The 25,760-nt window shown below is 38.3% G+C and overlaps 1 protein-coding gene and 1 long non-coding RNA gene across 7 annotated transcripts in view; one reads left to right on the top strand and one right to left on the bottom strand.

Annotated features, from left to right (window-relative positions):
• The first annotated feature begins 3,284 nt into the window (after nucleotides 1-3,284).
• LOC124612247 lies at nucleotides 3,285-16,991 on the top strand. The gene is made up of 3 exons (XR_006979516.1): nucleotides 3,285-3,342; nucleotides 4,647-4,754; nucleotides 16,858-16,991. It is a non-coding gene; the product is annotated as an uncharacterized LOC124612247 (long non-coding RNA).
• Nucleotides 16,992-17,125: 134 nt separating this feature from the next.
• LOC124614006 (galectin-4-like) overlaps nucleotides 17,126-25,760 on the bottom strand; it is a 141,934-nt gene continuing 133,299 nt past the window's right edge. For all 6 annotated transcript variants that reach the window (XM_047142820.1, XM_047142816.1, XM_047142821.1 and 3 more), the window contains one exon: nucleotides 17,126-17,681. In XM_047142820.1, the coding sequence (XP_046998776.1) occupies nucleotides 17,523-17,681 (159 nt within the window). In that variant the 3' untranslated portion in view covers nucleotides 17,126-17,522. The remainder of the gene's footprint in view (nucleotides 17,682-25,760) is intronic.

The following is a 25,760-nucleotide window of genomic DNA, read 5'->3' as shown; positions in this document are numbered from 1 at the left end:
TATTTTTTAGCAGATTTGTGTTATGTAGGTAGTTCTGTCTTCTCATCTCCCATATCTTCTGCACTGAATCACTAGTCTTTATATTTATGTCTATCATGATTGCAAAATGGTCTGCTAATGTGGAGTTTATTACCTGTGTGGCACAACAGCATGTAGGAATATTTGTTATTACATGATCAATTATAGTTTCATTATGCAATGTTACTCTGGTTTGTTTATCTATTTTTATTTTTAGATTGTATATGCACAGCAAGTCCAGTAGGGTCTCAGTATTGTCTGTATTTTTACTTGTGTCTATTTTCAGACCTCCTATAATGATCAAATAAGCATATGTTTTTGAGAGGTGTTGGATTATATCTTCCAGCTGTTCAAAGAAGATTTTAATTACACCATTTGGTGATCGATACAAACCTAATACACAACATAAATTTGCAGCAATTTTAGTTTCCAGTAGTGCTGTAGCTTAAAAGCTCAATTCTATAGTACATTTTTTATATTTATGGCTTCATTTGATTCATAGTTAGAAAAATGGCAACCCCACCACCTTTATATGAAGTTCTCCAAAAACTGACTACTTTCACATAAGTCTTCAAGTTGTACATTCCTATGTGATTTTCTTTTAGCCCACGTTCTGTAACTACTAGAATGTTTGGCCTATATTCCTGTAATATTACCTCTAGTTCCTCTGTTTTATTATTTATGTATTGAACATTTTGGTGAAGTATTCTAACAGTTGGCTTTAAATTTAGTAGTTCCCCTTCCTGTAATATACAAAGCACATCACTTGCTCCCTTTGCTTCTGGTACTATGCAGTGATTTTTTTCAGTTTGTGTCATTAAACCTGGGTGATATGTTTGTCCTATGTTTATATTCCTCTCACTATTGTCACACTGGTATTTAAGATGGACCGTTTTACTTACATCTTTTTCCATGTTCTCTTTCTGCTTACTCGATACCATAAAAAATCCTCACTTAGTGCAGCAGGTCTCCTAGTTCTCAGGCATCTGTCTTGATTGGAAGCTGCTTCTGCTGTTGATCTCCCAGGCCTCAGGTACCTCTTCTGCGTGGTTGCTGTTGCTGGTGGCTCCTGTGCTCTCCGACTTGCCTTGAGATAGTATTATGGGGCCTGCTGTTGCTGATGACGACAGCTCTGCTGATGATTGTGGTGATTCTGCTGCTAGAGGTTTATCTGACACTGCTGCTGAGAATATCAGAGCTTTTGCTGTTGCTACTGGTGTTTGTTGTAGCTCTCCTGCAGATAATGATGGTTCCACTGTTACAGACGACTCTTGTTTTGGCGGAATTCGGATTGCAGATCCTTCCATTACAGATGACTCATTAATAAATTTAAGTATTTCGGCACTAATAATCTTTTTCCCTTTTACGCTCATGTGGAGACCATGTCTTGTGAAGTCTGTGAACACTGTTTATCACTACAAAAGTCGTACTCTGGAAACCTCTACATATTTTCTCAAATTGCCTGTTTGCTGTAACAATCTCGATGTTTACACGCGAGTTTTCCATCAGATCGTGTCTCCTGGGGATACTAACAATGTAGAAATGCACTTAAGGCATCCTTTTGATTGTTTCCTTTAGGATTCTCGTTGCACGCCAAGTTTCATTACAGTGAACGTCATTTGCGCCTCCTATTATGATGCAGCTGTTGCCGGTCGTCAATATGTTGTCACTGTTTTTCAAAATTTCCCGTAGTGGCGCGCCTGGTTTGATGACGACTATAAAATTAAGGTCTGGGTGATTTCTTCTCATAATTTCTGTAACTCCTCTCCCATGACTATCTGCAAAAATATGTCTGTTGCTTGCATCCTTGCTTATGCATAACGTGGTTGCTTTCTTTTCTTTCTTTATGAATATTTACCTTGTGTTTTTCTTCGTTTAATCCATTTGCATCTTTATGTGTGGATAGTTTGTTCATATTTTTATCCATAGACGCACTATTAACACTTTATTTTCTTGCGTTTGATTCACTTGTGTCTTTTTGAGTGATCAGTTCGTTCATATCTCTAGTTACAGTCGTACTGTTTACACTTTGCAGGCCTACGAATTTTATGGCTAGCATTAATGAGATCTTGTTGCCTTGACGATTCAGACAGTTCCCGTTTGGTTAGTGCCACATTTACCATTGTTTTAATATATATATATATATATATATATATATATATATATATATATATATATATATATAATAATGTCAAGTTCTTTTTTTAAGTTCGTCGTGCACGCTGTCTTCTAATCCCGAGTAGCACTTTTCACTCGCAATATCGCGGCCGTTACACTCGATGTCACATTTACACTGTATTTGTAAATCTTCCTGAACAAAGCAGTATGAATGGCAGCATTTATGTTTAAACACGCATAGTCTAATTCCATTTAGCACTGTTTCGTCACATACAATAATACACTTGATTGAAATTAAGTCAACAGAAACTGCAGATCGGTTTAAAGTTACGTGTACACTTGCCGCCATTTGGCATGGAATTAGTCATCAGTTAATTCAGAAAGAAAACTTCTAAGCGAACACAAGAAGCCATCAACAGATGAGAGGGAAACTAATATGAAACTCAACAATTCACTAAATACATATTTATGTACTTTAAATATAAATTTGACACACAAATGCACTTGTAAATAACAAAAAAAAAAAAAAAAAAGGTTCACGACTAGCTCAATGCTGTTGATTTTATGTATATTTCGAACACGTAATTTAATACAGGACAGGACACGAAAGAGTTGTCCACAAAACTCCTGCTGAATGGATTTCTAGTTAAATCCTTAGTTTCTGTTACTTTTAGAGATGTGTGTGTTTTGACTGAAAGTATTTTGGAAAAAGATCTCTTGTATTTACCGTGCAAGCATAAGACATGACATGATTATATTGATAGTTTTTAAATTGACTATAGATTCTCTACTCAAAGAACTATCTCACAGACTATTGCAGTGTTACGTGGCTTTATGGTTAATTACAGACTTACTATTTTATCAGTTGATTTGTTTTCACCACGTAACGCCCGCTGTTTACGTCCTCCTTCGTTGTTGAGCGATGTATCACTTTTCGTTCTGACGCCGCAACTCTTCCTTTCCTATGTCTTTATTACTTTTTTATCTATATAAATGATGAACTATTGGTTTTGCCGTTTAACAACTTTTTAATAACTGTGGAAGTATTACAGGCATGGGGTCCCACCTATACGTTTTACATGAACCTTTCAACACTCGATCGATCTGTTTACTAAGAGAAAGCAGAATATCTCTTCCTTTGACGTTGTCCAACAACGGCCTAGGAAGCTCGATGCCCTCGCGGCCCAGGCTCTTCCATGGCTTGCGGTAGTTTGCAGCATTCGTTTTATTCCTTGCCCACTTGCCGCTGCGTCGAACTTTCGTGGTGATCGTTGGGCAACGTCTATCACGTTATATGCAACACAAACAAACTTTCTTCCCACAGTATTTCTGAAAACCCAAAAACAAACTTAAAGAACATCATAATAATAATAACTGTTCTTACGATTATTCGTATATGTCTTGGTCGATTTAATGAGGGGTGGGACAAGCCTAAGCCTTGTGACACCACACTCACAGTATCTTTCTGTGCTCCATCATGCCAATCCGTTGACCAAACTCATTTGTGTGTTAAAAATATTTATTTTCTGTGATGAAGTTGAATTACGACCAGAAGAACAGCCCGCAATTTATTATATTTTTATTTTCCTTATCAGTATGTAAGTCGGAGCATGATCCTCTACCTCTTCGGAAGCCAAAGCACTGTATTTTTATTTCAGAATTCTTTCAAAACTTTATAGATGTCAATATTGATACTTCATGTTTGGCTTTACAAAGAAACTGAGAAAATCATTTACGGTTCCTGTTCCCTCCTCTGTCACCTTAATCTTCTGAATAGAAAACGAAAACAGTCACTGCAATGAATCATGAAGCAGAACCTCCAGATGAAAATATATAAGGATTCAAGTAGAAATTGATTAAATTCCAAAACTTATGATTTATGACACTTAACAGTTTGTTTCTAATAAGAGTGCCTTCAAACGGATTGATTTGAGACGAGTTTGTTAAGACCGATCCTTCACAGTGGCATGAAAATAAACATTTCATCAACACTCCATACCTAGTTATTTAACTAAAAGTTGTAAATTATCAGGATGAGACAGTGTCAAGCTCATGAGAAGGAGGAGGAGGAGGAGAAGAAGAAAAAGAAGCTATGCATACATCAGGTTGTGTCTGAATATTCACACAAGGTTCTGGAACAAAAATAGAATTTATGGAAGAAGAAGTATGCTTAAAATACAGCGTGATTTTCTCATCATATCTGCCTCGCACACTTAGTAAAGTGTAGGTTTACAGGCTGTGTTATTAAAGTTAATATGGATATTAATTAAATTGAAAATTACTGGTATTTCAGTAACATGTTACTTCGGAACAATATTTTTTTTAGATAAAAGATAAAATAAGACTTCACCCCATTCTATGATTTTTCAAATGGAATGGCACTGGTTGCCCTCTTCATATTGAACCAAAATCACATGCCTCCCCCTCCCCCCTTTTTTTCCGAAGAAGCCAAACTATACCAGGATCACAGGACCAGAATAACAAAGTGACTGATGGCTTTGTCTTTACAGGACAGCTGCCATAGCGCTAACCGGGGCACTAGTTTGGTGACATCCACTGTCACGTTCACAGTTGTCATGTCACTCTGCTATCTAAACTGCGGACAACAACTCTGGCATGTAAGTGTTGTGATTTGTACTTTATTATGTTTCTCTGGAAAGTTTGTTTCCTTTGCGAAACATGTGAAAATAACTGTGGAACTGCTTAGGTAAGTGATACGACTATTATGATCCTGCATAGCAAACTCAGTACTGCACATTAACAGGAAACGAATGAACACACAGCTGCAGCTAATGGGGCTATATTGCACTTGTGCCTAACAGCAAACGGACAACATCCCCTCTCTGCATGGTCAAATAGCAATCACTTCATTATTCTGATCAAGATATAGGAGGTAACACAAGGAAATGACCAAACCAGAAAAATTTGAGCCTCCCTAAGTGTTTATTTTTGTAAGAAATCAAAAAATTAGAAGTTTTACATACAATTTCTTACACTACAATTAAAAGTTAGTCATAAAATGAAGCAGATGAAAGTTAAGTGACAAGTGCATTCTCCAGTTGATCAAAACGATGAAGATATAAGCAGATTTTTCTTTTTGTTGCCTGAAAAATATGTATGTATTGAACACAATGTAATTTTTATATAAGTTATTTATTATATATATGAAGCAGGGTGTATATGAGTATTTCTGGGATCTCCTCCAAAATCTCTTGGTCAATTTCAACCAAATTTGGCACAGAAATGGCAGGCTTCACAAGTATCAGCAGTGTGGGGTTCATAACTTCCTAGCTCCAATAGGTGCCCAAATTCACGCAAAACCGAGTTTTTTCCATCCTCTAGCATACAGGCTGCCCCACACAACAGACATCTTCAGTGGGAACAGTACTGGCCTGCCAAATCAACCTACTTTGCAGTGCAGCCTACATGTCAGGAGCAAGAAACAGTTTTCCAGGTCCCAATGTGTAGGCCAGACTACATGACAGGTATGTTGTGTGGGGGTAATATCAGTCTGCTTCAACAACCTTTCTTGCTTAGCGAACATTATGTCAGGGTATATGCTGAGATGTACAGAGGACACAGCTAAGGAGGGCAGATGCATGCGGCAGGTGGAAGGTGTAGAGGGGTAGTGAGCAGGTAGAAAAGGAAGATGGGGAGGCGGAGATGAAGAGAGAGAGAGAGAGAGAGAGAGAGAGAGAGAGAGAGAGAGAGAGAGAGAGGGGGGGGGGGAGGAGGAAGTGGGCAGAGGGAGGGGGGGGGGAGATCTGGTCAAAAAGAGACGACAGGGGAAATGGACAAAGACAGGGGAAGGAGAAGGTGAAGAGACAGTGTGAGGGAGAGGAGGTAGACAGACAGAGATGGAAGGTTGAGGTAGACAGACAGAGATGGGAGGTTGAGGTGGACACAAAAAGGGGGAGGAGGAGGTTTGTTCAAGATGAGTGTTGAACATATAAGCAGGCAAAGCCATGGGGAATAGGCTAGTGTAATTATAAAAAAGTTTAACTGCAACAAGGGACTACACAAAAAAATAATGAAACTGATTGAACGACACCAAGGCAGAAATGAGGAGTGGAGGAATGAGACAGAACACAACCAAAGTGAATGGAGAACGACTGTTTCTTAGAAGTCATTCCTCGGTCTTCTCATTCCCTTCAAACTCATTCATTCATGTATGACCAACCTCTAATTACTGCTTACTTCTGCTAAATAAACACTATTTATTTCATATGCACTGGCCAGAATATAATTCCTTAGAAGAGTATGAGAATATGCGAAATAAGTAAACAAACTTGTCTTCATGTTAATGCAATGAGCATATTGTATTGGCACAAAGAAATCTAATTCAGCCGTATCTGGGTGCAATGATTGTAATACCACTCTGAGGAAGTAATAATTAAGTCTGGTATCACTATTTATGCCAGAGCCATTTTCTGAGGTCTATATTTTTGTTTGTTTATTGTTTTGTTTTATTCTTGAAATAGTTTATTTTTTGAAGATATTGCAAGAGTTTCATTTTTTCAAAATAACAGACGAGAATTTTAAAATACTGATGGTAATGTAGTTTCAAGCGTTGCCTACAGCTTGTTGGCCTCTGAATTAGGTGGAGTTCTTTTCCTAGCACAAGATACTTTAATCTCAGGCACTATATATTCCTTATCCTGTTTGAGTTTATCCCTATTTGTTTGAGGTGACAGTAAGACTACAAAAAAAGAAAGACTTAAATTTTCCATCTACACTGTCTGCTTTATAAATTTATTCCTGCAGTTTCCCTCTGAACACTCAAATAGCTTTTTCAATGCCATATTCTTTAACCTGAAAGATGGCCTGGGATTAACGCCATTTTTCGAGCGCGCACCACACACACACACACACACACACACACACACACACACACACACACAGCCCCATAAAAAAGTGAAGCACTCAGAAGACTTTGGTCAGATGCCTAAAACACACACACACACACACACACACACACACACACACACACACACGGCAAGTATGTAAAATATTATGGGTGTGTAATTGAAATTGTGAACAGGAAGTTGGAATTCTCTGTGACAGGTAGAATTGGCACCAGAGAGCATTAGGATTGTTCATTTGTAGTGTTATTACCCAACCAAGACACAGACAGTCCTCTCCAGACACAGACACCTAACAAAGAAAAAACAAGAAAAGAAGACAACATATGACTAAAACTCTGGAATACCGCCCTACAACTAAACGACACAGCCAGATATCTAGGAGTACACTTAGACAAACATCACAACTGGAAGACCCACCTGATACACCTCCTTAACAAAGCCCAACTCAGACAACACCTAATACGACAGGTACAGGGATGCTCCCACGGCTGCAGAACACAAACTGCACTGCACACATACAAAACCTTTATTCACCCAGTTTCAGAGTACGCAGCAGCCCCCCTGGGAAGCATACACACGCCAATTATGAAAAGACTGTTCAGCACAGAATGTAGACTCCTCCGCAGTATTGCCAATCTACCTTATAAAACACAAGGCCGCATGTACGGAGACAGAGCTCTCATGAAAGATAAGTAATTTAGGTTGTAATTAAGTGTAGTTGAACAGTTTTAACTAATTAAATACGTTCTTTAGTGTACTCTTCAAGTTCACCATTAAAAGTTTTTCTTTTATTTGTGTATTGTTCCAGTAATCGCGAAAAGTTCATTTTGTTTATATTTCGCAGCTTTGCCTAACTTTCCGAATGTGCATACTTAACATTATACCGCAATCTTAAGTGCATTTGGTATAGGTGAACTAATTAAATATATTCATTAGTGTGCTCTTCAAGCTTGCCATCAAAGGTTTTTCTTTTATTTATGTATTCTTCCACTTATCGTAAAAAGTTCGTTTTGGCTACATTCGGCTGTTTATGCCTAATTTTTGATCGTGCATATTTACCGTTACACCACAAATTTAAGTGCATTTGGTAATAGTTTACTTACATATTAGTTTCCAAAACATATTTAGTGTCCTTTTGCATTTGTATTTAATATATTATCATTATCACTTAGTAAATCTCTGAACTAATTTCCAAACTACCATGGATACTAAGTGTGTGAGCTGCAGTAGGAAAGTTAGTTCAGGGGTTTTGTGCAGCTGTTGTGACAGTTGGTTTCATTGGGGAAATTGTAGCGGTGTGGGAATTGGGGAAGCAAACGAGACTCTTCCATTCTTTTGCAGGGTTTGCTCAAGAGATAGGATTATAGCTGAACAGGAGGAGAAAATTAGAGGCCTTCAGGCTGACTTGGACAGAGCGAGGGAGGAACTGAAGAGGTTAAGGGGGAGGGAGGGTAAACAGCGGTGGGAAGTGGTAGCTGGGAACATGGGCCACAGAAAGAGGACAGTGTCTGACAGTTTCCCAATTGGCACAACCAATAGATTTGCCTTGCTACCACAGTTAAGTAAGGAAGAGGCTCCAGTAGAAGTAGATGTAGTTAAGATGCAACAGAACCTCAAAAAAAAGTAGAAAGTGAGAGGAAAGTTCTGTTGCTAGGTAGCAGCCATGGAAGAGGTGTGGGCCAGATTTTGCAGGAAAAATTAGGTGACAGGTACCAGGTCACAAACTTTGTCAAGCCAAGTGCTTGTCTTAGCCAGGTGGTAGAGGAAATAGGTTCCTTGTGCAAGGGTTTCACAAAGCAGGATCATGTGATGATAGTGGGTGAAGTGGGAAACAGTATTGATAGGGATCAGGGCTACAGTATTGAGTGTGACCTGGTGAAAATAGCCTTGGCAACAATCCATACCAATGTTGGGCTGGTGCCTGCTTTCGTGCGGCATGATCAGCCCCTGTTGAACTGCTCTGTCAGGAGGGTAAATATGGAGTTGGATCAATTGCGTAGGGCGGCCACTCTGTCAGACATTGGATTGGTTCCTGTCGAGGCTATTGATGGGAGGGATTTCACAAGGCATGGCCTACACCACGATAGGAAAGGGAAAACTGGCAGGGTTGTTGGCGAAATCCTTAAGGGGGGACACTAGTACTCATGGATGTACCTCTTTTTTAGACTAATATCAGTGTCCAATGAGAAGTTCAGACAGGCAGGTGCTAAAGATGTCCAAAACTCACAAAATTCTCACAACAGGAAAGTAAATAATAATGTTACCATATTTAACCAAAATATTGGTGGATTAAAGAAAAAAGTAGATTCTCACAAAAGTAAAGCAAAAAATAATGTAACCATTTTTCACCAAAATATCCTGGGATTGAAGAATAAAGTAGATGAGCTCCTGGTTTGTTCAGATGACACTGAATCTTATAATGTAATAGATATACTATGCCTGTCTGAGCATCACATTGTGTCTGATATGGAAAAGGTAAATATCAGTGGTTATGAACTAGCTCCACATATGAGTACAGAGAATAAGGTGAGAGGAGGAGTTGCCATATATGTCAAAAGTTATCACTGTGTAGAAAGCTTAGATACTAAAACATTTTGTCTAGAGCAACATATAGAAGCATATGCCTGTCATCACAAACTGAAGGCGGGCTCTTTTATAATTGAAACAGTATATAGGTCCCCTTCAGGAAACTTTCATTTATTCCTGGAAAACTTGGATGCCTTCTTGTGCTATCTGTCAGGTAGGAGAAAGCAAATCATTATTTGTGAGGACTTCAATGTTGATTCACTGAAAGAGTGTAGTAGGAAGAATGACCTGTAAGTCTTGCTCGGTTCTTTCAATTTGACAACTGTCATTAATTTTCCTACTCGGGTAGTAAAGGACAGCAGCACATTGATAGATAACACTTTGATAGACCAAGATAGGTTTAAAAACATAAATTCTTGTCCTGTTATGAATGGCCTTTCTGATCATGATGCTCAGCTAGTTACGGTATATGACATAGCTCCATTCAGTAATTCAAAACTACCCTCCAAAGTAGTGCGTTCAATTAATGACTCAACAATTAGAAATTTCAGAGAAAATCATCAGCAGTTAGACTGGGATGAGGTGTACAAGGAACCCGATGCTAATTTAAAATATAGCTTATTTCATGATACACTTGTAAGAGAATTTGAAAACTGTTTCCCCAAGAAAGTAGTTAAATCTAATTATAAGAAACCATGCAAATAACCTTGGCTTACTAAAGGAATAAAAATATCTTATAACCACAAAAGGGAACTGTATCTAACAACAAGAAAGAGTAAGGACCCAGAAACAGCCAAATATTATAAAAACTACTGTGCTACATTAAGAAAGGTTATTAAAAAGTCCAGAAGCATGTGCATCATGTATGAGATTAATACCTCTGATAACAAAATCATAACAAATGGCTCTGAGCACTATGGGACTTAACGTCTGTCGTCATCAGTCCCCTAGAACTTAGAACTACTTAAACCTAACTAACCTAAGGACAACACACAACACCCAGTCATCACAAGGCAGAGAAAATCCCTGACCCCGCCGGGACAAAATCATAACAATTTGGAATATTATTACAAGTGAGACAGGGCAACCAAAAGTACAGGGTGAGGGCATCACCATCAAAGCGAATGGAAACTTGATAAACAACAAGCCGGAAGTTGAAAACATTTTGAATAATCATTTTTTAAATGTTGTAGAGAAAATAGGATCTAAATGTGCATTAGAAGAAGCAAGGCAGTTAATGGAAGAGGCCTTACTCACACCATGTGATACAACTGAAATTCCACCCACCTCTCCTTCTGAAATTAGGAAGATAATAAACTCTCTCAAGAATAAAAGCTCACATGGAATTGATGGCATTTCCAGCAGGATAATAAAAGCTTGTTTCCAAGAGATAAGTGGAATTGTTAGCCACTTATGTAACAGCTCTCTGAAGCAGGGTATTTTCCCAGGTAGACTGAAGTATGCCATTTTAAACCGCTGCATAAAAAAGGGGATACGTCCGATGTCAACAACTACCGCCCAATCTCTCTTCTGACTGCCTTATCCAAAATTGTTGAAAAAGTAATGTATTGTAGAGTAGCTTCACACCTTTGTAAAAATAAAGTTTTAACAAAATGTCAGTTTGGTTTCCAGAAGGGTTTTTCAACGGAAAATGCTATATATGCTTTCACTAATGAAATATTAAATGCTCTGAGTAACCGGAAGTCACGCGTTGGGATTTTTTTTTATCTATCAAAGATCTTTGTTTGTGTAAATCATGGAATACTTCTATATAAGCTCAAGTACTGTGGTATGAATGGGACAGTGCTCAAATGGTTTAAATCATACCTAACTGGAAGAGAGCAGAAAGTTGAAATAAGCAGTTCACATAATATGCTAAAAACTGGTGATTTCTCAAACTGGGGAACAATCAAGAATGGGGTGCCACAAGGTTTGGTCTTGGGTCCTCTGCTGTTCTTAATGTATATTAATGACTTGCCATTCAATATTCACGAAGATGCACAGTTGGTACTTTTTGCCGATGATACAAGTATAGTTATCACACCCAACAGACAAGAATTAACTGGTGAAATTGTAGACGATGTTTTTCTGAAAATCTTTAAGTGGTTCTCTGCAAATGGGCTCTCATTAAACTTTGATAAAACACAGTATATATAGTTCCACACAGTAAATGGAATGACACTATTAATAAATATAGACTTCAGTCAGAAATCGGTAGCTAAGGTAGAATATTCAAAATTTCTAGGTGTGTGCACTGATGAGGAGTTGAACTGGAAAAAAACACACTGAGGATCTGCTGAAACGCTTGAGTTCAGCTACTTATTCTATTAGGGTCATTGCAAATTTTGGCGATATACATCTCAGTAAATTAGCTTACAACGTCTATTTTCATTCTCTGCTTTCGTATGGCATCATATTCTTGGGCAACTCATCATTGAGTAAAAGAGTGTTCATTGCACAAAAGTGTGTAATCAGAATAATTGCTGGAGCTCATCCAAGATCATCCTGCAGACACTTATTTAAAGAGCTAGAGATCTTCACTGTAGCCTCACAGTATATATTTTCACTTATGAAAATTGTTATTAACAATCCGAACGAATTCAAAGGTAATAGCAGCGTACATGGCTACAACACTAGGAGAAAGGATGATCTTCACTACTCAAGGTTAATTCTAACTTTGGCTCAGAAGGGGGTAAATTATGCTGCCGCAAAAGTCTTTGGTCACTTATCTAACAGCATCAAAAGTCTGACAGGTAGCCATATAGCATTTAAAAGGAAATTAAAAGAATTTCTGAATGGCAACTCCCTCTACTCATTAGATGAATGAATTTTTGGATATAGTAAGTGGGTAATTGCCCCCCCCGACCCCCCCCCCCCCCCACAAAAAAAAAAAAAAAAAGAAAATTTGAGTCATGTTATATCTTGTATAGACACCTTTTATTACCCTGACATGTTCCACATCATTACAAAGTGTCATTCTCATGATCTATGGAACAAGTACTAATCTAATCTAATCACCCAACAATGAAATTTACTAAACAACCACAATGGAGCCATTACAAAGCAGACTAGCCAGGCTGAGAGCCAGATATGGCAACCATGTCCTAAACAAAAGACCAGACGTGGAAGACATTATCACAGTAAACTATAGAATAAACAGGAAGCCTAAGTTCAAATACACAACACCCTCCCACACAATCGCACACAACACAGCAAAAATGTACCCCAATCTCGATCCCATCTTTGCACCAATGACAACACATACCACCATCCTCCCGCACCTAGATGAAAGAACACATGAATAAAACACAAACACTACCATACACACAAGAACATGGCCCCTTAAAAGAACTGACAAGCACATACTAAATAAAATCCAGATTCTTTTCCACACCCCGCTCTCTCGCTCTGCGCTTTAATAAAGAAATAAAAACACTGATTGTAAACGTACAGCTACATGTGGCAAACGAGAAGAAATAGTGCCATTATATATTGATACCATCCTTCCAACTACCTATTTGAAGTATAATATCCTCTTATTATTATTATTGTTCCTCTTTTTATTTCAGCTCCCTGTGTTTTCTGTCCACCTACTTTCCTTTGAAAAAATTAAAACTGTAACATACATGTGCTGTAACTATGGCTGAAAAGGTCAAATAGCAAGCCCTCAAACAGCCCCCTCTGCCCCCTCAGGGCAGAGAATGAAGAGGGGAAAAAATGCCTGGTAGGGACGACATGAAACACAGTACATATGTAATAGGGGTGGAGTGGTATATATAACAAAAAACGGCACAGATTTCACCATACGGGAAAGCAGGATAACAGACATAAATAACGTTAATGTTTTCAAAGGTCAAACTCGCAACACAGAAATCAATATTGGACTCTGTAAGGAATATGCCCTCCTTGGACACTAATGCACACTTTGCATTCATTATTCGTGCAGACTACCAAACTTTTGAGGAGTCCTTAGCGGATACTGTCCTACTGCTCTCTCAAGGCAGTTTTCAGTTCTTGCACAGTTCAGGGAATGTGTGTTCATTGAGAAACACGTCTGCCGAAGGAATCCCAGGCATGCTTTATAGGGTTTATGTCCAGAGTGTCACAGACCATTTCCAATATTTTTATTTTCCAGTGTGTCCAACATCCAGTGGTGCTGTGTGGGTGGGCATTGTCATCCATAAGCAGGAAGTTGGGATCTACTGCACCTGTAAATAGACGGGCATGATCCAGGATGATCTCCTGGTAATACTGCTATGCTTAACAGTACCTCATGCAAAAATATGGAGTGATTTTTGGTCATTGTGCATAATGCCAATGTCTGCCCGCACCATTAGGCCTAGGCTATACTGAAGACATTCATGAACATTCTGCAATTTTTAACATGCTCCCTTGTCTCTCCACGGTAACTAATCGCCAGAATCAATTGCCACAGTGAAGGGGGATTCGTCAGAGGACATCACCCTGGACCACTGTCGCTGACACAAATCAGCATCCTCTCTACACAAACAAACCCTTTCTCAATGATGGCATGGTTGAAACGGGATGCATTTAACAGACTTCTAAGCATACAAATCATCCTGATTTAATCACCATGAAACAGTTGTGACAGAAACACGTGTACCGATAATGGTTGCAAGTTTCTGCAGCAATCCATCTAGGAGTGCAATGGCTGTTTCTTTTCACCACTAGGGCTATGTATCAATCCTCTTTCAGTGTGGTGGTCCATCTACAACCACCAGCATTCTGTCACGTAGTATTTCCCCCTTCAAAATCCTTTTTTCATTGCAAGATGACATTTTCAGACACACCCATTACTAAGACCAGAGTAGTGACAATTTGACCAGTTTTCAGCTGTCCAACTGCTCATCCATAATGATAAGCATTCAAATGATGTCTTGCAGACATGTTGCCATACCACAGCAAATGTTGCACTGATTGGTTCCACAACAATCTTCATCAAACACATTACTGCATGAACTGTCAAATACATAGAGTGTTTGGGCACAGGTGTTGCTGCAGTTAACATGTTTTGCACTCTAAATTTACTTTTATTAGCGCCGGTTGGGTGTTCCGTACCAGTTGTCAGTTGTTCTGTAGCAAGTATCAGTTACTCCGTACCAGTTGTCAGTTGTTCTGTAGCAAGTATCAGTTACTCCTTACCAGTTGTCAAGCACTGTAAGAGGCAAAAACAGTCTCAAATATTGAGTGATCACTGTGAAAGACTTGGAGACACTGCGTACCTACCTGAGAAAGTGTTATTAGCAGCTGACACAGTTTGACAGGGCCCTCATTGTGGATTTATATTTGACCGGTTGCTCGAATCGCTTAACATCCATATTTTTGGGGCATTAAGATGTGGCAGTGATTCGATGTTGGACATCATGGGGACATGACGGCTGAAATACTCGTTGTCAAGATTGCAGTCACATGTGTCTAACAGCAAGGGTGAATTGCTGTATTGTGCACCAAGCACACTGTACCCCCTTCACATCTGCACCTGCCATCTGAGAACAACGTTCTGTATCATCTTGCAACACTGACTGGAGTCTGTCAGCAGACAGACTACAGAATTGCCATCCCATGTGTAGGCTGCCATTAATATCAAAACAGACATAACTGCATTTGGATTGATCCTGTGACTGGGAAGCATGAACTGATGAATGCTGTTGATTGTGTTCAGAGATGATCATGGTTATGCACTGTCCTGAATATCTATCTTTACCACGTATGGCAGTGAGCTGGGAAAAGTCTCAAGGTCTCAATCTTCCAGTGTATTGAAGAGGCACAGTGGTGTTACTCCTGATGCCACAATGTGGGGAGTCATTGGGTGTGGCTACAGGTCACAACTGGTAGTAGCTGATGGAACTCCGATGGCACAACAATATTGTCACGGACATCCTAAGTCCTCATGCGATCTGTCTCATGTGGTAGTATTGTGGTTCCATTTTTCACCAAGACAATGCCCATCAACATATGGCACACATCTGCATGATATTCAGGCACTGCCATCGCCATCCAGATCCACGCATCTGTTCCTTATAGAACATGTGTGGAACCAGATCGGACATCAGCTCTGTCCCAGTGCCAGTACCTTCGACATTAAGGACCAGTTACAGGAGTTGTGGGCCAACTTGCCTCAAGATAGGATACGGACAGCTTTATGACACCCTTCCCAACTGAATCAGTGCATGCATCCAAGCCATAGGGGGGGGGGGGGGGGGGGGTGAAACGTCATGCTGATTGTGTAATCATGATGCCACGTTCTTTGCAAATTTGACTCAATTTTGTAATTGTCGAAATGACATCACACAGCCTCTCGGCACATGAAATTCCATTTCATTTAGTCCTCCTTTTCTGGGCACTTAACTTTTTTGTCAGGCAGTGTGCATGCCCCGCTCCCCCCCCCCCCCCCCCCCCCCACACACACACACACAGAAATATCCTTGGCTTTGTCCAAGCTGCAATATTTTATTTGGAGTATAGTTGTTTCAATGGTAACTACATTTATTCCAAAACTGTGTCTTTTGGATGAATTTTCACCAAAAAAGGCCTAAGAACCACATCAGAAATCACAAGGATGGAGAGTGCTTTGGTCAGGCTGGATGCTTCTGGCTATTAGCCATGCAAGTAGTCTATGACCAAAAACAGAAGCGTTCAGATACAAACAATGCTATGCATAGTGGGAGCGAGTGAGGGGTGATGCATAAATCACATAAGAGTGTGAACATTTCTGGGGGATTTTTCCAAGCTCAGCATGAATATGTTCCACAGAATGATTCAGCCAGGACTCAAAATGACATGTTCTTCACACTAGCATGAGAATCAACATCAGCAATGTGGCCAATGTCAACCTCAATTTTATAATTAATGAGACTGTCCAAAACATACTTTGTCTGCTACTATTACTGGATGATATTTTTTAGATATTTCCTCAAAGAGTCCAAATTACATGTGATATTGCTGAATACCCTACTACTCTTAAAAATGCCAGTTACACAGCAATGTTCCCAAGGAGGTCTGTACCAGCTCTGACATTCACCTCCTGTGAGCAATAAAATCTTCCTGGTCTTCTTAAAACTTGCTTCCTGACTAAGTTTGCTTCTTATGCCCCGTACTGTTAAGACACAAAGTTTCAGCAAATATATAATGTATGCTCTGCACAAGTGATTCTCTCTCTCTCTCTCTCTCTCTCTCTCTCTCACTCACATTGCTTCCCACCAGATACTTTTGTTAATTCTCAGACTACCTGAATAAACCCCTACTTATTTTTCAAAGCTGTAAAGTCAATTTCTTAAAATAATTTTCATTTCCTCTTTTATGTTTCTAGATTACCTGTTTCAATGCTCTCAAACATCAATGCACAGCACATGAGGACTGAGCTTTTTTTAAGTGGCAGCCTCCTACGCTGGACACGGACATGGATGCAGACATTTGTTAAAACAAGTAATCTAGAAACATAAAAGTGTCTTTGTACAAAAATGGAACTTATTTTAAGAAATAAGTAAGAATGTTGTAAGTCACTAAAAATCATTTGAATTACTTAGTCTAAAAGGAATCAGTCACAGAGAGGTATGGGGAGTAAACTATGCAACAAGAAAAATTAATAGTTTATTTCAGATAAGTTAACTAAAACGAACTGACTTGGACATATTGCATTAATTAATGTTACATCCCATTACAGATGCAATCAGGGTAAATAAACTTAAGAATGATTTTGTGGTAATGCAGAATACAATTTGCAACATTACCTTGGAAGGAATAATATCCATTTTTGAAGTCCAAACAGGTAACAGGGGTTTTGGTTCAAAAATACCATGGCTACAAATTTATTTGGTACTCAACATTTTTACAAGTCTACAGACATATTACACATTAATATGGAAACAGGTTCTTGCGGGAATACTGAGACACTGAAATGCAACAACATGTTATATATAGACATTAAATAACCAGTTAACACACGTTACACAATGCACTTCCAAGCAGATGGCATTATTCTTCTTCACTGCTAGAGCTGCTGGAGGAGGAACTTGAATGGAAGCCATGGAACGCCTTCTTTGCAGCATATGCACCAATCCCAACACCAGCTATCGGCAATCCATACTTCAGAGCTTTCTTATAGGCTTTTTTATTTGATTTTGCTGCCTTCTTCTGAAATTGAGGAACAAAAATGGTTGTAAGGCAAATCCCAGTAATCAGTTAATTCTGAATGTTCAACAAGATAAGATGGAAAAAGAACCCTCAGGTCTAGAATTTGTCATAAAACAATGTGCTGTTTTATTGTGGTTATCACTAAAGGAGTCATTTCACAGCTTAGCACAGAATTTCAAAGCTGGTACCCACCTCAAGAAGATGAACCTACCAGTATTGAACTTCCATGGAAGTCTTGGTGAATGCTTAATTAGCCAGATTTTGATCTAAAGGTAAAGCTTTCTTCAAGCTGAATGCTGGTTTGAAGACTGTGATGCTTTATTGGGCATGGTTCAGTTGCAGGTGACATGCCACAGCCTTCCCTCAATGTTCAAACTGACTAAGGGTTCTGTGCACGGCCGAAAAAGGTTTGTGGTGCGTTTATCAGTATGTTGTCACAGAACAGCCATGGGCAGTCAACAAACATAAAGCTGAGCTTCAGGTCAACTCTTCAAGATCAAAAATTGATAACTATCAGTGAAGGTAGTTTCGGACATAAATATGCAAATTTCCATGCAAGAAGCCATATTTGTATACCACACAGTGGTGCACAACCAGAGTTTTCAGCCCACAGACTGCACCACTGAAATGATTAAATCACTGTGCAATAAGAAGTTTTTAAGCTCACAGACAAAAACCAACCAATCATCGCAAATGTAACTGAGCATTTATTGTGGAACAAGTAATGAAGGAACTGCAAGAAGCACTGCTTATTTCAGTGATAATAGATTCTTCCAGCCATGCGGACTACAAATAGGTTTCATTAGTGGTTAAAATTTACCATCTATATAAAGGAATCATAATGAGAGTGCTGAATTTAGTGAACTTCAGTGTTGACAGCACACAGCATTTATCTTCCCTCTTTGAGGTGTAGGAAAAAAGGTTGTAGCTATTTCAGCTGACAACACAAAAACTAACTATGCAGAAAAGAAAAGGAAGTGGCAAGTAAAGAGTGAAAATAATTTAACAGGTGCAAGATGTCCTGCCCATATTGTGCACAATGCTGTCCAAGCTGGTGCAAGATGGCTGACACACTGCCATACTGGTCATAATTGGTAAAATCTGCCAACATTTCCATTTTTATTCTGCACATGTTAAAAAACTAAAATTATTCTATGAGCAATTAGGTGGTATACAAAAAGCTTTTAGGTCATAGTAAAACCAGACGTTTATTCCATGCACCTGTTGTTAAGAGTCATTTACGTTTTCCAGCATTAAAATTCTATTTCCTGTCTCTTGAAAAGTGTCTTATCATCTTGAAGATATTTTTTTTCAAAAATCTGCTCTCCTCCATCATCCTTCAGTCCTTTCAATCCACTTCAGAATTTACTCCAACAATATTCTGTGCTTTGAAAAAATATAACAATAATTGAGTTTGTAGACAAAATAAAGTAATTCATAAAAATAAATACACTCTAAGACAAAGACAGTTGCATCAGAAGGACTTATCCAAATGCGATGGAAATCGTTAGATGTGATGTAGGTGTACAGACAAACAAATGATTACAGTTTAAGAAAACTAGGCTGATTGATTCAAGATAAAGAGCCTGACAAATTGGGCAAGCCAATAATGAGTTGGTTCACCTCTGGCCTTTATGAAATCACTTACTTGGCTTGGCACTGACTGACAGTTGTTGGATATCCTCTTGAGGGATATCATGCCAAATTCTATCCAATTGGCACAGTAGAGCACCAGAACCCAGAGCTGGTTGGAGGGTTCTGCCAATAACACTCCCAACATTCTTAGTTGAGGAGAGATCCAGCGACATTACCAGTCAAGGTAGGGCTTGGCAAGTACTAAGACAAGCAGCAGAAACTCTCACCGTGTGTGGGCGAGCATTATCCTGCTGAACTATAGGCCCAGGATGGATTGTTATGAAGGGTAAGAAAATGGGATGTAGAATATTGTCGACTTACCACTTTGCTGTGATGGGGCTCTGGATGACAGTTAAAGGGGCTCTGCTATGATGCAAAATTACACCACTGACCATGATTCCTGGTTGTCAGTCTCAGTTCAAAGGAGACCACTTCTGAAGACAATTCTACACCAGCCAATGAGATTCCAGGCTGAATGTGCTTGACAACATTGTAAGTGGAATGGCCTTATTGGTGTACAGAGGTCAATGGTAGTTGGCACAATGAGCGCTGTGAGCTCAGCCCCTTTTCTGCTGGTTGCCTATTAAAGGTCCTTGTGATCAGTGAAGCAACAGTTGCACATCGGATTGACGAGTGCCTCTCTGACGATCGTTTGGTTCTCACATTCATTCGTGTGTCCAGGTCAACCGCTTACTTTTTGACAATGTGTTTGATCATGGTTCTACCATTCCTGCCAACATCAGCAAACAGCAGCATTGCTCCTATTCAAACATCAAACAATTCATCGATTACTCCAACTGGCTTCGCTGAGCCCACTTACATGTCCTTGCTCAAATGCTATCATCTGCATATATGGTTTACATGCCTGTCTGTGAGGCACAGTTAATGTCCAACTGAGTACACCAATGAAATTCAAAAAGACTTTACGCCCAGGTATTGACATGTCTCCTGCTTACTATCCTCGCCAGCTGCATGGTGGAATGCACTGCAACATCACACATTCATCCAATGACCATCAAAGTTTACTATTTTACATTTTCCAACAATACCTGTAATGAATATCAATTTGTGACCAATTTGCATAACTTCTTTGTGGAGAGGTTGTGGTGTGTGTGTGTTTTTTTTTTTTAATATGCAGCAAAACCGCACAAAAAATGAGGGGCTAGCAACACTTGGTCAGTTTAACAATATCACAACAGTTTTTCATGCCTGCATTGGATACATATGGAACTACTTCATCCCATAGATTGAATTGCGGTAAATAAAACCATCAACTGGATTAGTGTATAATTGTGTAAAATTTAGTGTCATGGACTTCACTGTGGATGAGGGATGTCTCCACAACATCCTTTATTCCAGGAACGTTAGTCCCGCAAGGTATGTAGGAGAATTTCTATTAAGTTTGGAAAGCAGGAGATGTACTGGCTAAAGTAAAGCTGTGAGGATGGGTTGTGAGTATTACTTGGGTAGCTCAAGTGAGTAACCTAGATGCCACTAAATGTATTTCTTGTAGATTTCGAGTTGAGCACACTGTCATATAGATTTTTTCAGCACCTGCATGATGGAATAGGTTTCAGATGCAAAACTCATGTGCAGTTGCAAATGCCGCTAACTACATGTTCTCCTCAGGAGCAAAGCCTGCTGAATGTCCAAGGTCTGCAAAACCTGCCCAGTTCTACAGGTATGGCAGTCACCGTCCCATGTCCAGATGCACAGCACACCAACTGACATCAGACTTACCAATCTATACATTCAAACTTAGTTTCAGTTCATTGGAATTGAAGGGATATCTTACTTATTCACAGTTAGGTTGGCTGCACTGTAGCAAATGTGTACACAACAGTGAAGCTCTCACTGCCGATACATTTTTGAAATATACGCTGATAGTCACAGTTCAGCTGATCAGCAGGGTGCATGTTAACATATTTACATGCATTTTTTGAAGAAAATGAGTGATTTTTTGGACGGTTTAAATGCAGAAGACTGTACAAATGAAGTAGGGGTAATTGAAATAGTAGGAATTCTGCAAGAAATTGAACCTGTAGTAGTAGAAAATAACCAGAATGAGACTGAGGATGATGGTCTTCCCTGGGAAAGGAAGTGGCGTCCTGATCAGTGGGAAAAAATAAATAAACAAATAAATAAATAAATAAATAAATAATAAAAATAAAAATGTTTCCAAAACAGTAAGGTAAGAACATGGAAAAGTATTATTAAAGCAATGTTAGGCAATGAAAACTGTCCTGACACTAATTGTTATGGCATACACGAAAGGATTACTGTAAGTAGCTGGTAACTGGCATTTCCAGATTCAAAAAGCCAAAAAAATTATTTTCACAAAAAGCAAGAACAAGAAGATTTGTCTCGTTCATGGAGAGCTCTTCTACAATTTTGAAGCTGGAGAGAGGAAGAACATCCCGAAGAAGGGAAAAAATTTCAGCAAAGGAAATGCCCAACCCCAATCACAGCAGGTGTAGAACTCTCAGAAGCTAAACTTGAAGATGTCAAAAAGTGTTTAGAGCTCCACTTTAGTGAAGACTGGGTGACCAATGACAAACTCAAATTCTACACTGAGGTGTTACACAAGCAGGAAGGCACTTCTAGAATCACTCCTGCCACTGCCAACCCTCAGAACGAGGAACAAGCCAGAAGTGATTTTGAGTTGATGGACGGTGTTGAGGTCAATGTCACTTAAAAGTAATTTTCAGCCAGTCTCAATTTCTAGAATTTTTTGTTGCTGTTTTAACTAAGATGCAACTTTCCACCACTTTTATAATTTTCTGAAATTTTATCAATGTTTTAGTAAGATACAATTTGGATCTTACGGCATTTCCTACAATATGTTTTGATGTCAAAGCACGGTGGTGAATTTTTTTTTAAAAAAACACGAAGTTGAACATTTATTTCTGTTCTTTTTTTGACATTAAATAAGTCAGTTTTTCCTGGTATAATAGTGCACCTTCATATCTTCGTATTTTTATATGCCAGTTTTGTAGAATTTTCAGACTTCTCTTTGAAATAAAAGTTAATCTGTTTATATGCGCAATAATTAAATTCCATCCTTCTGTCACTCCCAACATATTACCAAATAGCGGGGTTCGTAACTGAATGTTTGTTTCATAAATGGACGGATACGTTTGCAAAACCTGCTAACTGCATAAATCGGGTGCAAAAACTGCTAAATCAACATTTTATTTATGATTTTAACATCTAAAACTTCAAGACAGATTTCAGCCATTAACACTGAGTAATTAATTATTTTTTATTTATTTTTGAAAAAGAAATAAAGTCTTTAATAGTTTAGATGGGATGAGTTTTTCATTATTACCTCAATTTCGCTTATCATACGGTTAGCAGCTTTTGCATCTGGGCTACTAAATTAGTAGAGCAGTTGCCCATAGAAGGCAAAGGTCATAGGTTCAATTCCTGGTCCTGCATACAGTTCTAACCTGCCAAGAAATTTCATATCAGTGCACACTCTGCTGCAGAGTGGAAAATTCATTCAGGTAACAAATTTCTGGAGCATGGAAGCAGTGGTGCACCCTAGTGTTAACTCATTCAGTCATTTGGTATCTCAGTCATTTGGTATCAAGTTCAACTTCACAGGCCAACTGAAGTCAGTATCTTAACTGATTGTATAAAAGTGTCTATTGCTAGAAGATAACACACAATGAGATGAAAAATGACGCAAATACAGACTTAATAAATTACAGTAAATGACATACTGGAAAACTATTACATTATAGGCTTAATCCTGTTTTTATGTCATGTAAATGATTTACCCTTAAGTATAACTTCCCATTCAGTTTTATTTGCTGATGACACATCTGTACTCATTGAAAGTGAAACCACAGAACAAATTCTTCAAAGAGAAACTAATACCCTATACAGCTTAGAGCAATAATTTGATCTAAATGGGATAATAAAGTCTACTGATTTCACTGGGGGTGCTGGGTGAAATATAACTAAACAGAAAAAATATGAGTATCCTGATCAACAGCAAATGAATCGGCAAACTTCAGTTACTTTTCATTTCTTGCTACAGCAAAACCTGACTGTCTACCCAATCCAATTTTGTTAAATCTAGAAGCCAGTTTTTAGTGTTCTACGATTGTGAATGGATAATTTTGTGTATTAATTTCTTTGATGATTGTAAATTCTTTGCTGCTTATATTTGCACCATTAGGCACAACACCATCTTTGTCACTTATGCTAGACAATCGGCTAATAGTTTAGTTCAGTTTATAACCAGATATCAAGTGGCAAAAAAAGTGTTTTTTCATATAAATACGCTGAAATTAAACATTCCAAATAAAAATAATTATCATGGCCATCAAATTTAAAGACAAATTAATCAATTCACAGTTTTAACATCAATACTGTCCTACATACATGACAGAGAAACAAGAAAAACTGTTTATCACAGCGACTTCAACTGTGATGTAAGATAAGGAATTATATTTTGGGGAAATACAAGCAGTGCAAATATAATATCATTAATACATAAAAACTATTATTAAAATATGTGTAATATTACATCTAGTGATTCTTGCTGACCACTATTTATGGAAATAAATATTTTAACTACTCTGTATATTTACATTTATGAACAGTTCACCTTTATGCATAACAGCTCAGAATTATTTTGTTAGTTCCTCTAAGAGACTCAAATGTCTAAATATAAATACTTTAGTTAAGACAGAACTGCTGTTCAGTACTTACCTCTAGGATTCGAAATATGTAGTACTGTCAGTAACACACATTTGAAAGTAAAAATAACACACACCCTAGCTCCCAGAATTAACAGTTTCCTTCCTGGGGGAGGGGGGGGGGAGACATTCAATAAGATTAAAAAGTAAGTGAAAAAGGGGGGGGGGATTATAAAATTCTTTGCCTGTGGACTCCAGCTGACCAATTTCCAGTGAGATTATTGGGTGTTACAATTTTATAAGCAGCAGATAAACATAATGTGTGTGTTCTGACTACATTTACCATTTTTAATTGTTATCAAGGCTTAATTACAATCAATATAAATTAACTTTACATAAAATATCTGAAATACAATTAAATTTTAAACACAGTAATAATGTGTACACATTTCGCTATGAGATAAGCAATATGCCAATCCTTCATCTGCAGCACTCATTGTCAATCTGAGGTTATGTTGTCTTGCGTAATACTTTTCCTTCCTCTTGTTGCACTGTCATGTAATAAATGGAAATTATTAAAATATTTTTTTCCTCTATACAGAAACTGAAATATGCCATCACCATTCTGAAAATTGATATAGCCTTTTACCTTATACATTAAAGAAGTTCTGTTACTTCTACAAACGTTACTTGCTAAACTAAACTTCTCTAGTGTTTTTAAGGATGTCAGTACAGACTTTTGCAAGCCAATGTTATTTTAGGCAGAGGACTATATTATTTCTCCCTGCTGACAGAAAAATCTGTAGATTATCAGCTTCAGTCTATCTGCCAATTATCAGTTTCAGTCTATCTGCCAGTTAGATGCTTTGTATGTAAAGTATTTCTGTTTAAGGGCATCAAAAATTTGCTTTTACTTTTACCTATAGTTTCAAGAACAGCTTATCACATATTTTTAATTCACACAACCAAGCTATGTGTGTGCCTGAACAAGACTTCTAATAAAGAGAATGACACTTAATGAATTATTCCTTTAGGCAGAAAGAACACGAACCTATGGTCAGCAAGGGCACCCGTTCCCGAGGACAAGGGTGGTCAGCAAGGGCACCCGTTCCCGAGGACAAGGGTGGTCCGCAGCCTTGCCCTAGCTCTCTGGGAAAGGAAAAAAATATAGTGTGTATTCAGATGTTTTTCTTTCAAGAAAATGATTTCGAAGTCAGTATTATGCAGCTTTTTAAAGGGTTTGAGCTGGAACTTTTTTTATGAATACTCACAAGTCGCCATTTGTCTTTCAAAACATTAAAAATACTCCACAGCCTCCACCTCCTCCCCCCACAAACCACTGTATGGGTGCCCTTGATGGTCAGAAAAAAGTACAGGTACAAGTCTAGTAATAAATAAGAAAGAAGGAATGTAGGTAAGCTGTTATGAAGCTATTATGAGAAACACAGTGATCACATTATCGCAGCCAAGAAAGATACAGATACAATCCCAATAACACTAATACAACTTTGTGTGACTACTAGATTTGCAGATGATGCAATTAAAAGAATGTACGATGAGATAAAAGAAATTATTCAGTAGCTGAGGAAGATGAAAATTTAATTGTGATTGGGGAGAGGAATTTTATAGTAGCCAAAGGAAGAGAAGGTAGAGTAGTACGACAACATGGACTGGGGTAAAGAAATGAAAGGGGAAGCCACCCAGTACAATTTTATACAGTGCACTATTCAATCATTGGTTTAAGAATTATATAAGAAGACTGTATATGTGGAAGAGCCACTGGAAGTTTCAAATA

Source organism: Schistocerca americana, chromosome 4, assembly GCF_021461395.2.
Source record: "Schistocerca americana isolate TAMUIC-IGC-003095 chromosome 4, iqSchAmer2.1, whole genome shotgun sequence".
Lineage (NCBI taxonomy): Eukaryota > Metazoa > Arthropoda > Insecta > Orthoptera > Acrididae > Schistocerca > Schistocerca americana.
The sequence above is the reverse complement of the archived record's forward strand: the minus strand, read 5'-3'. Positions and strand labels throughout refer to the sequence as shown.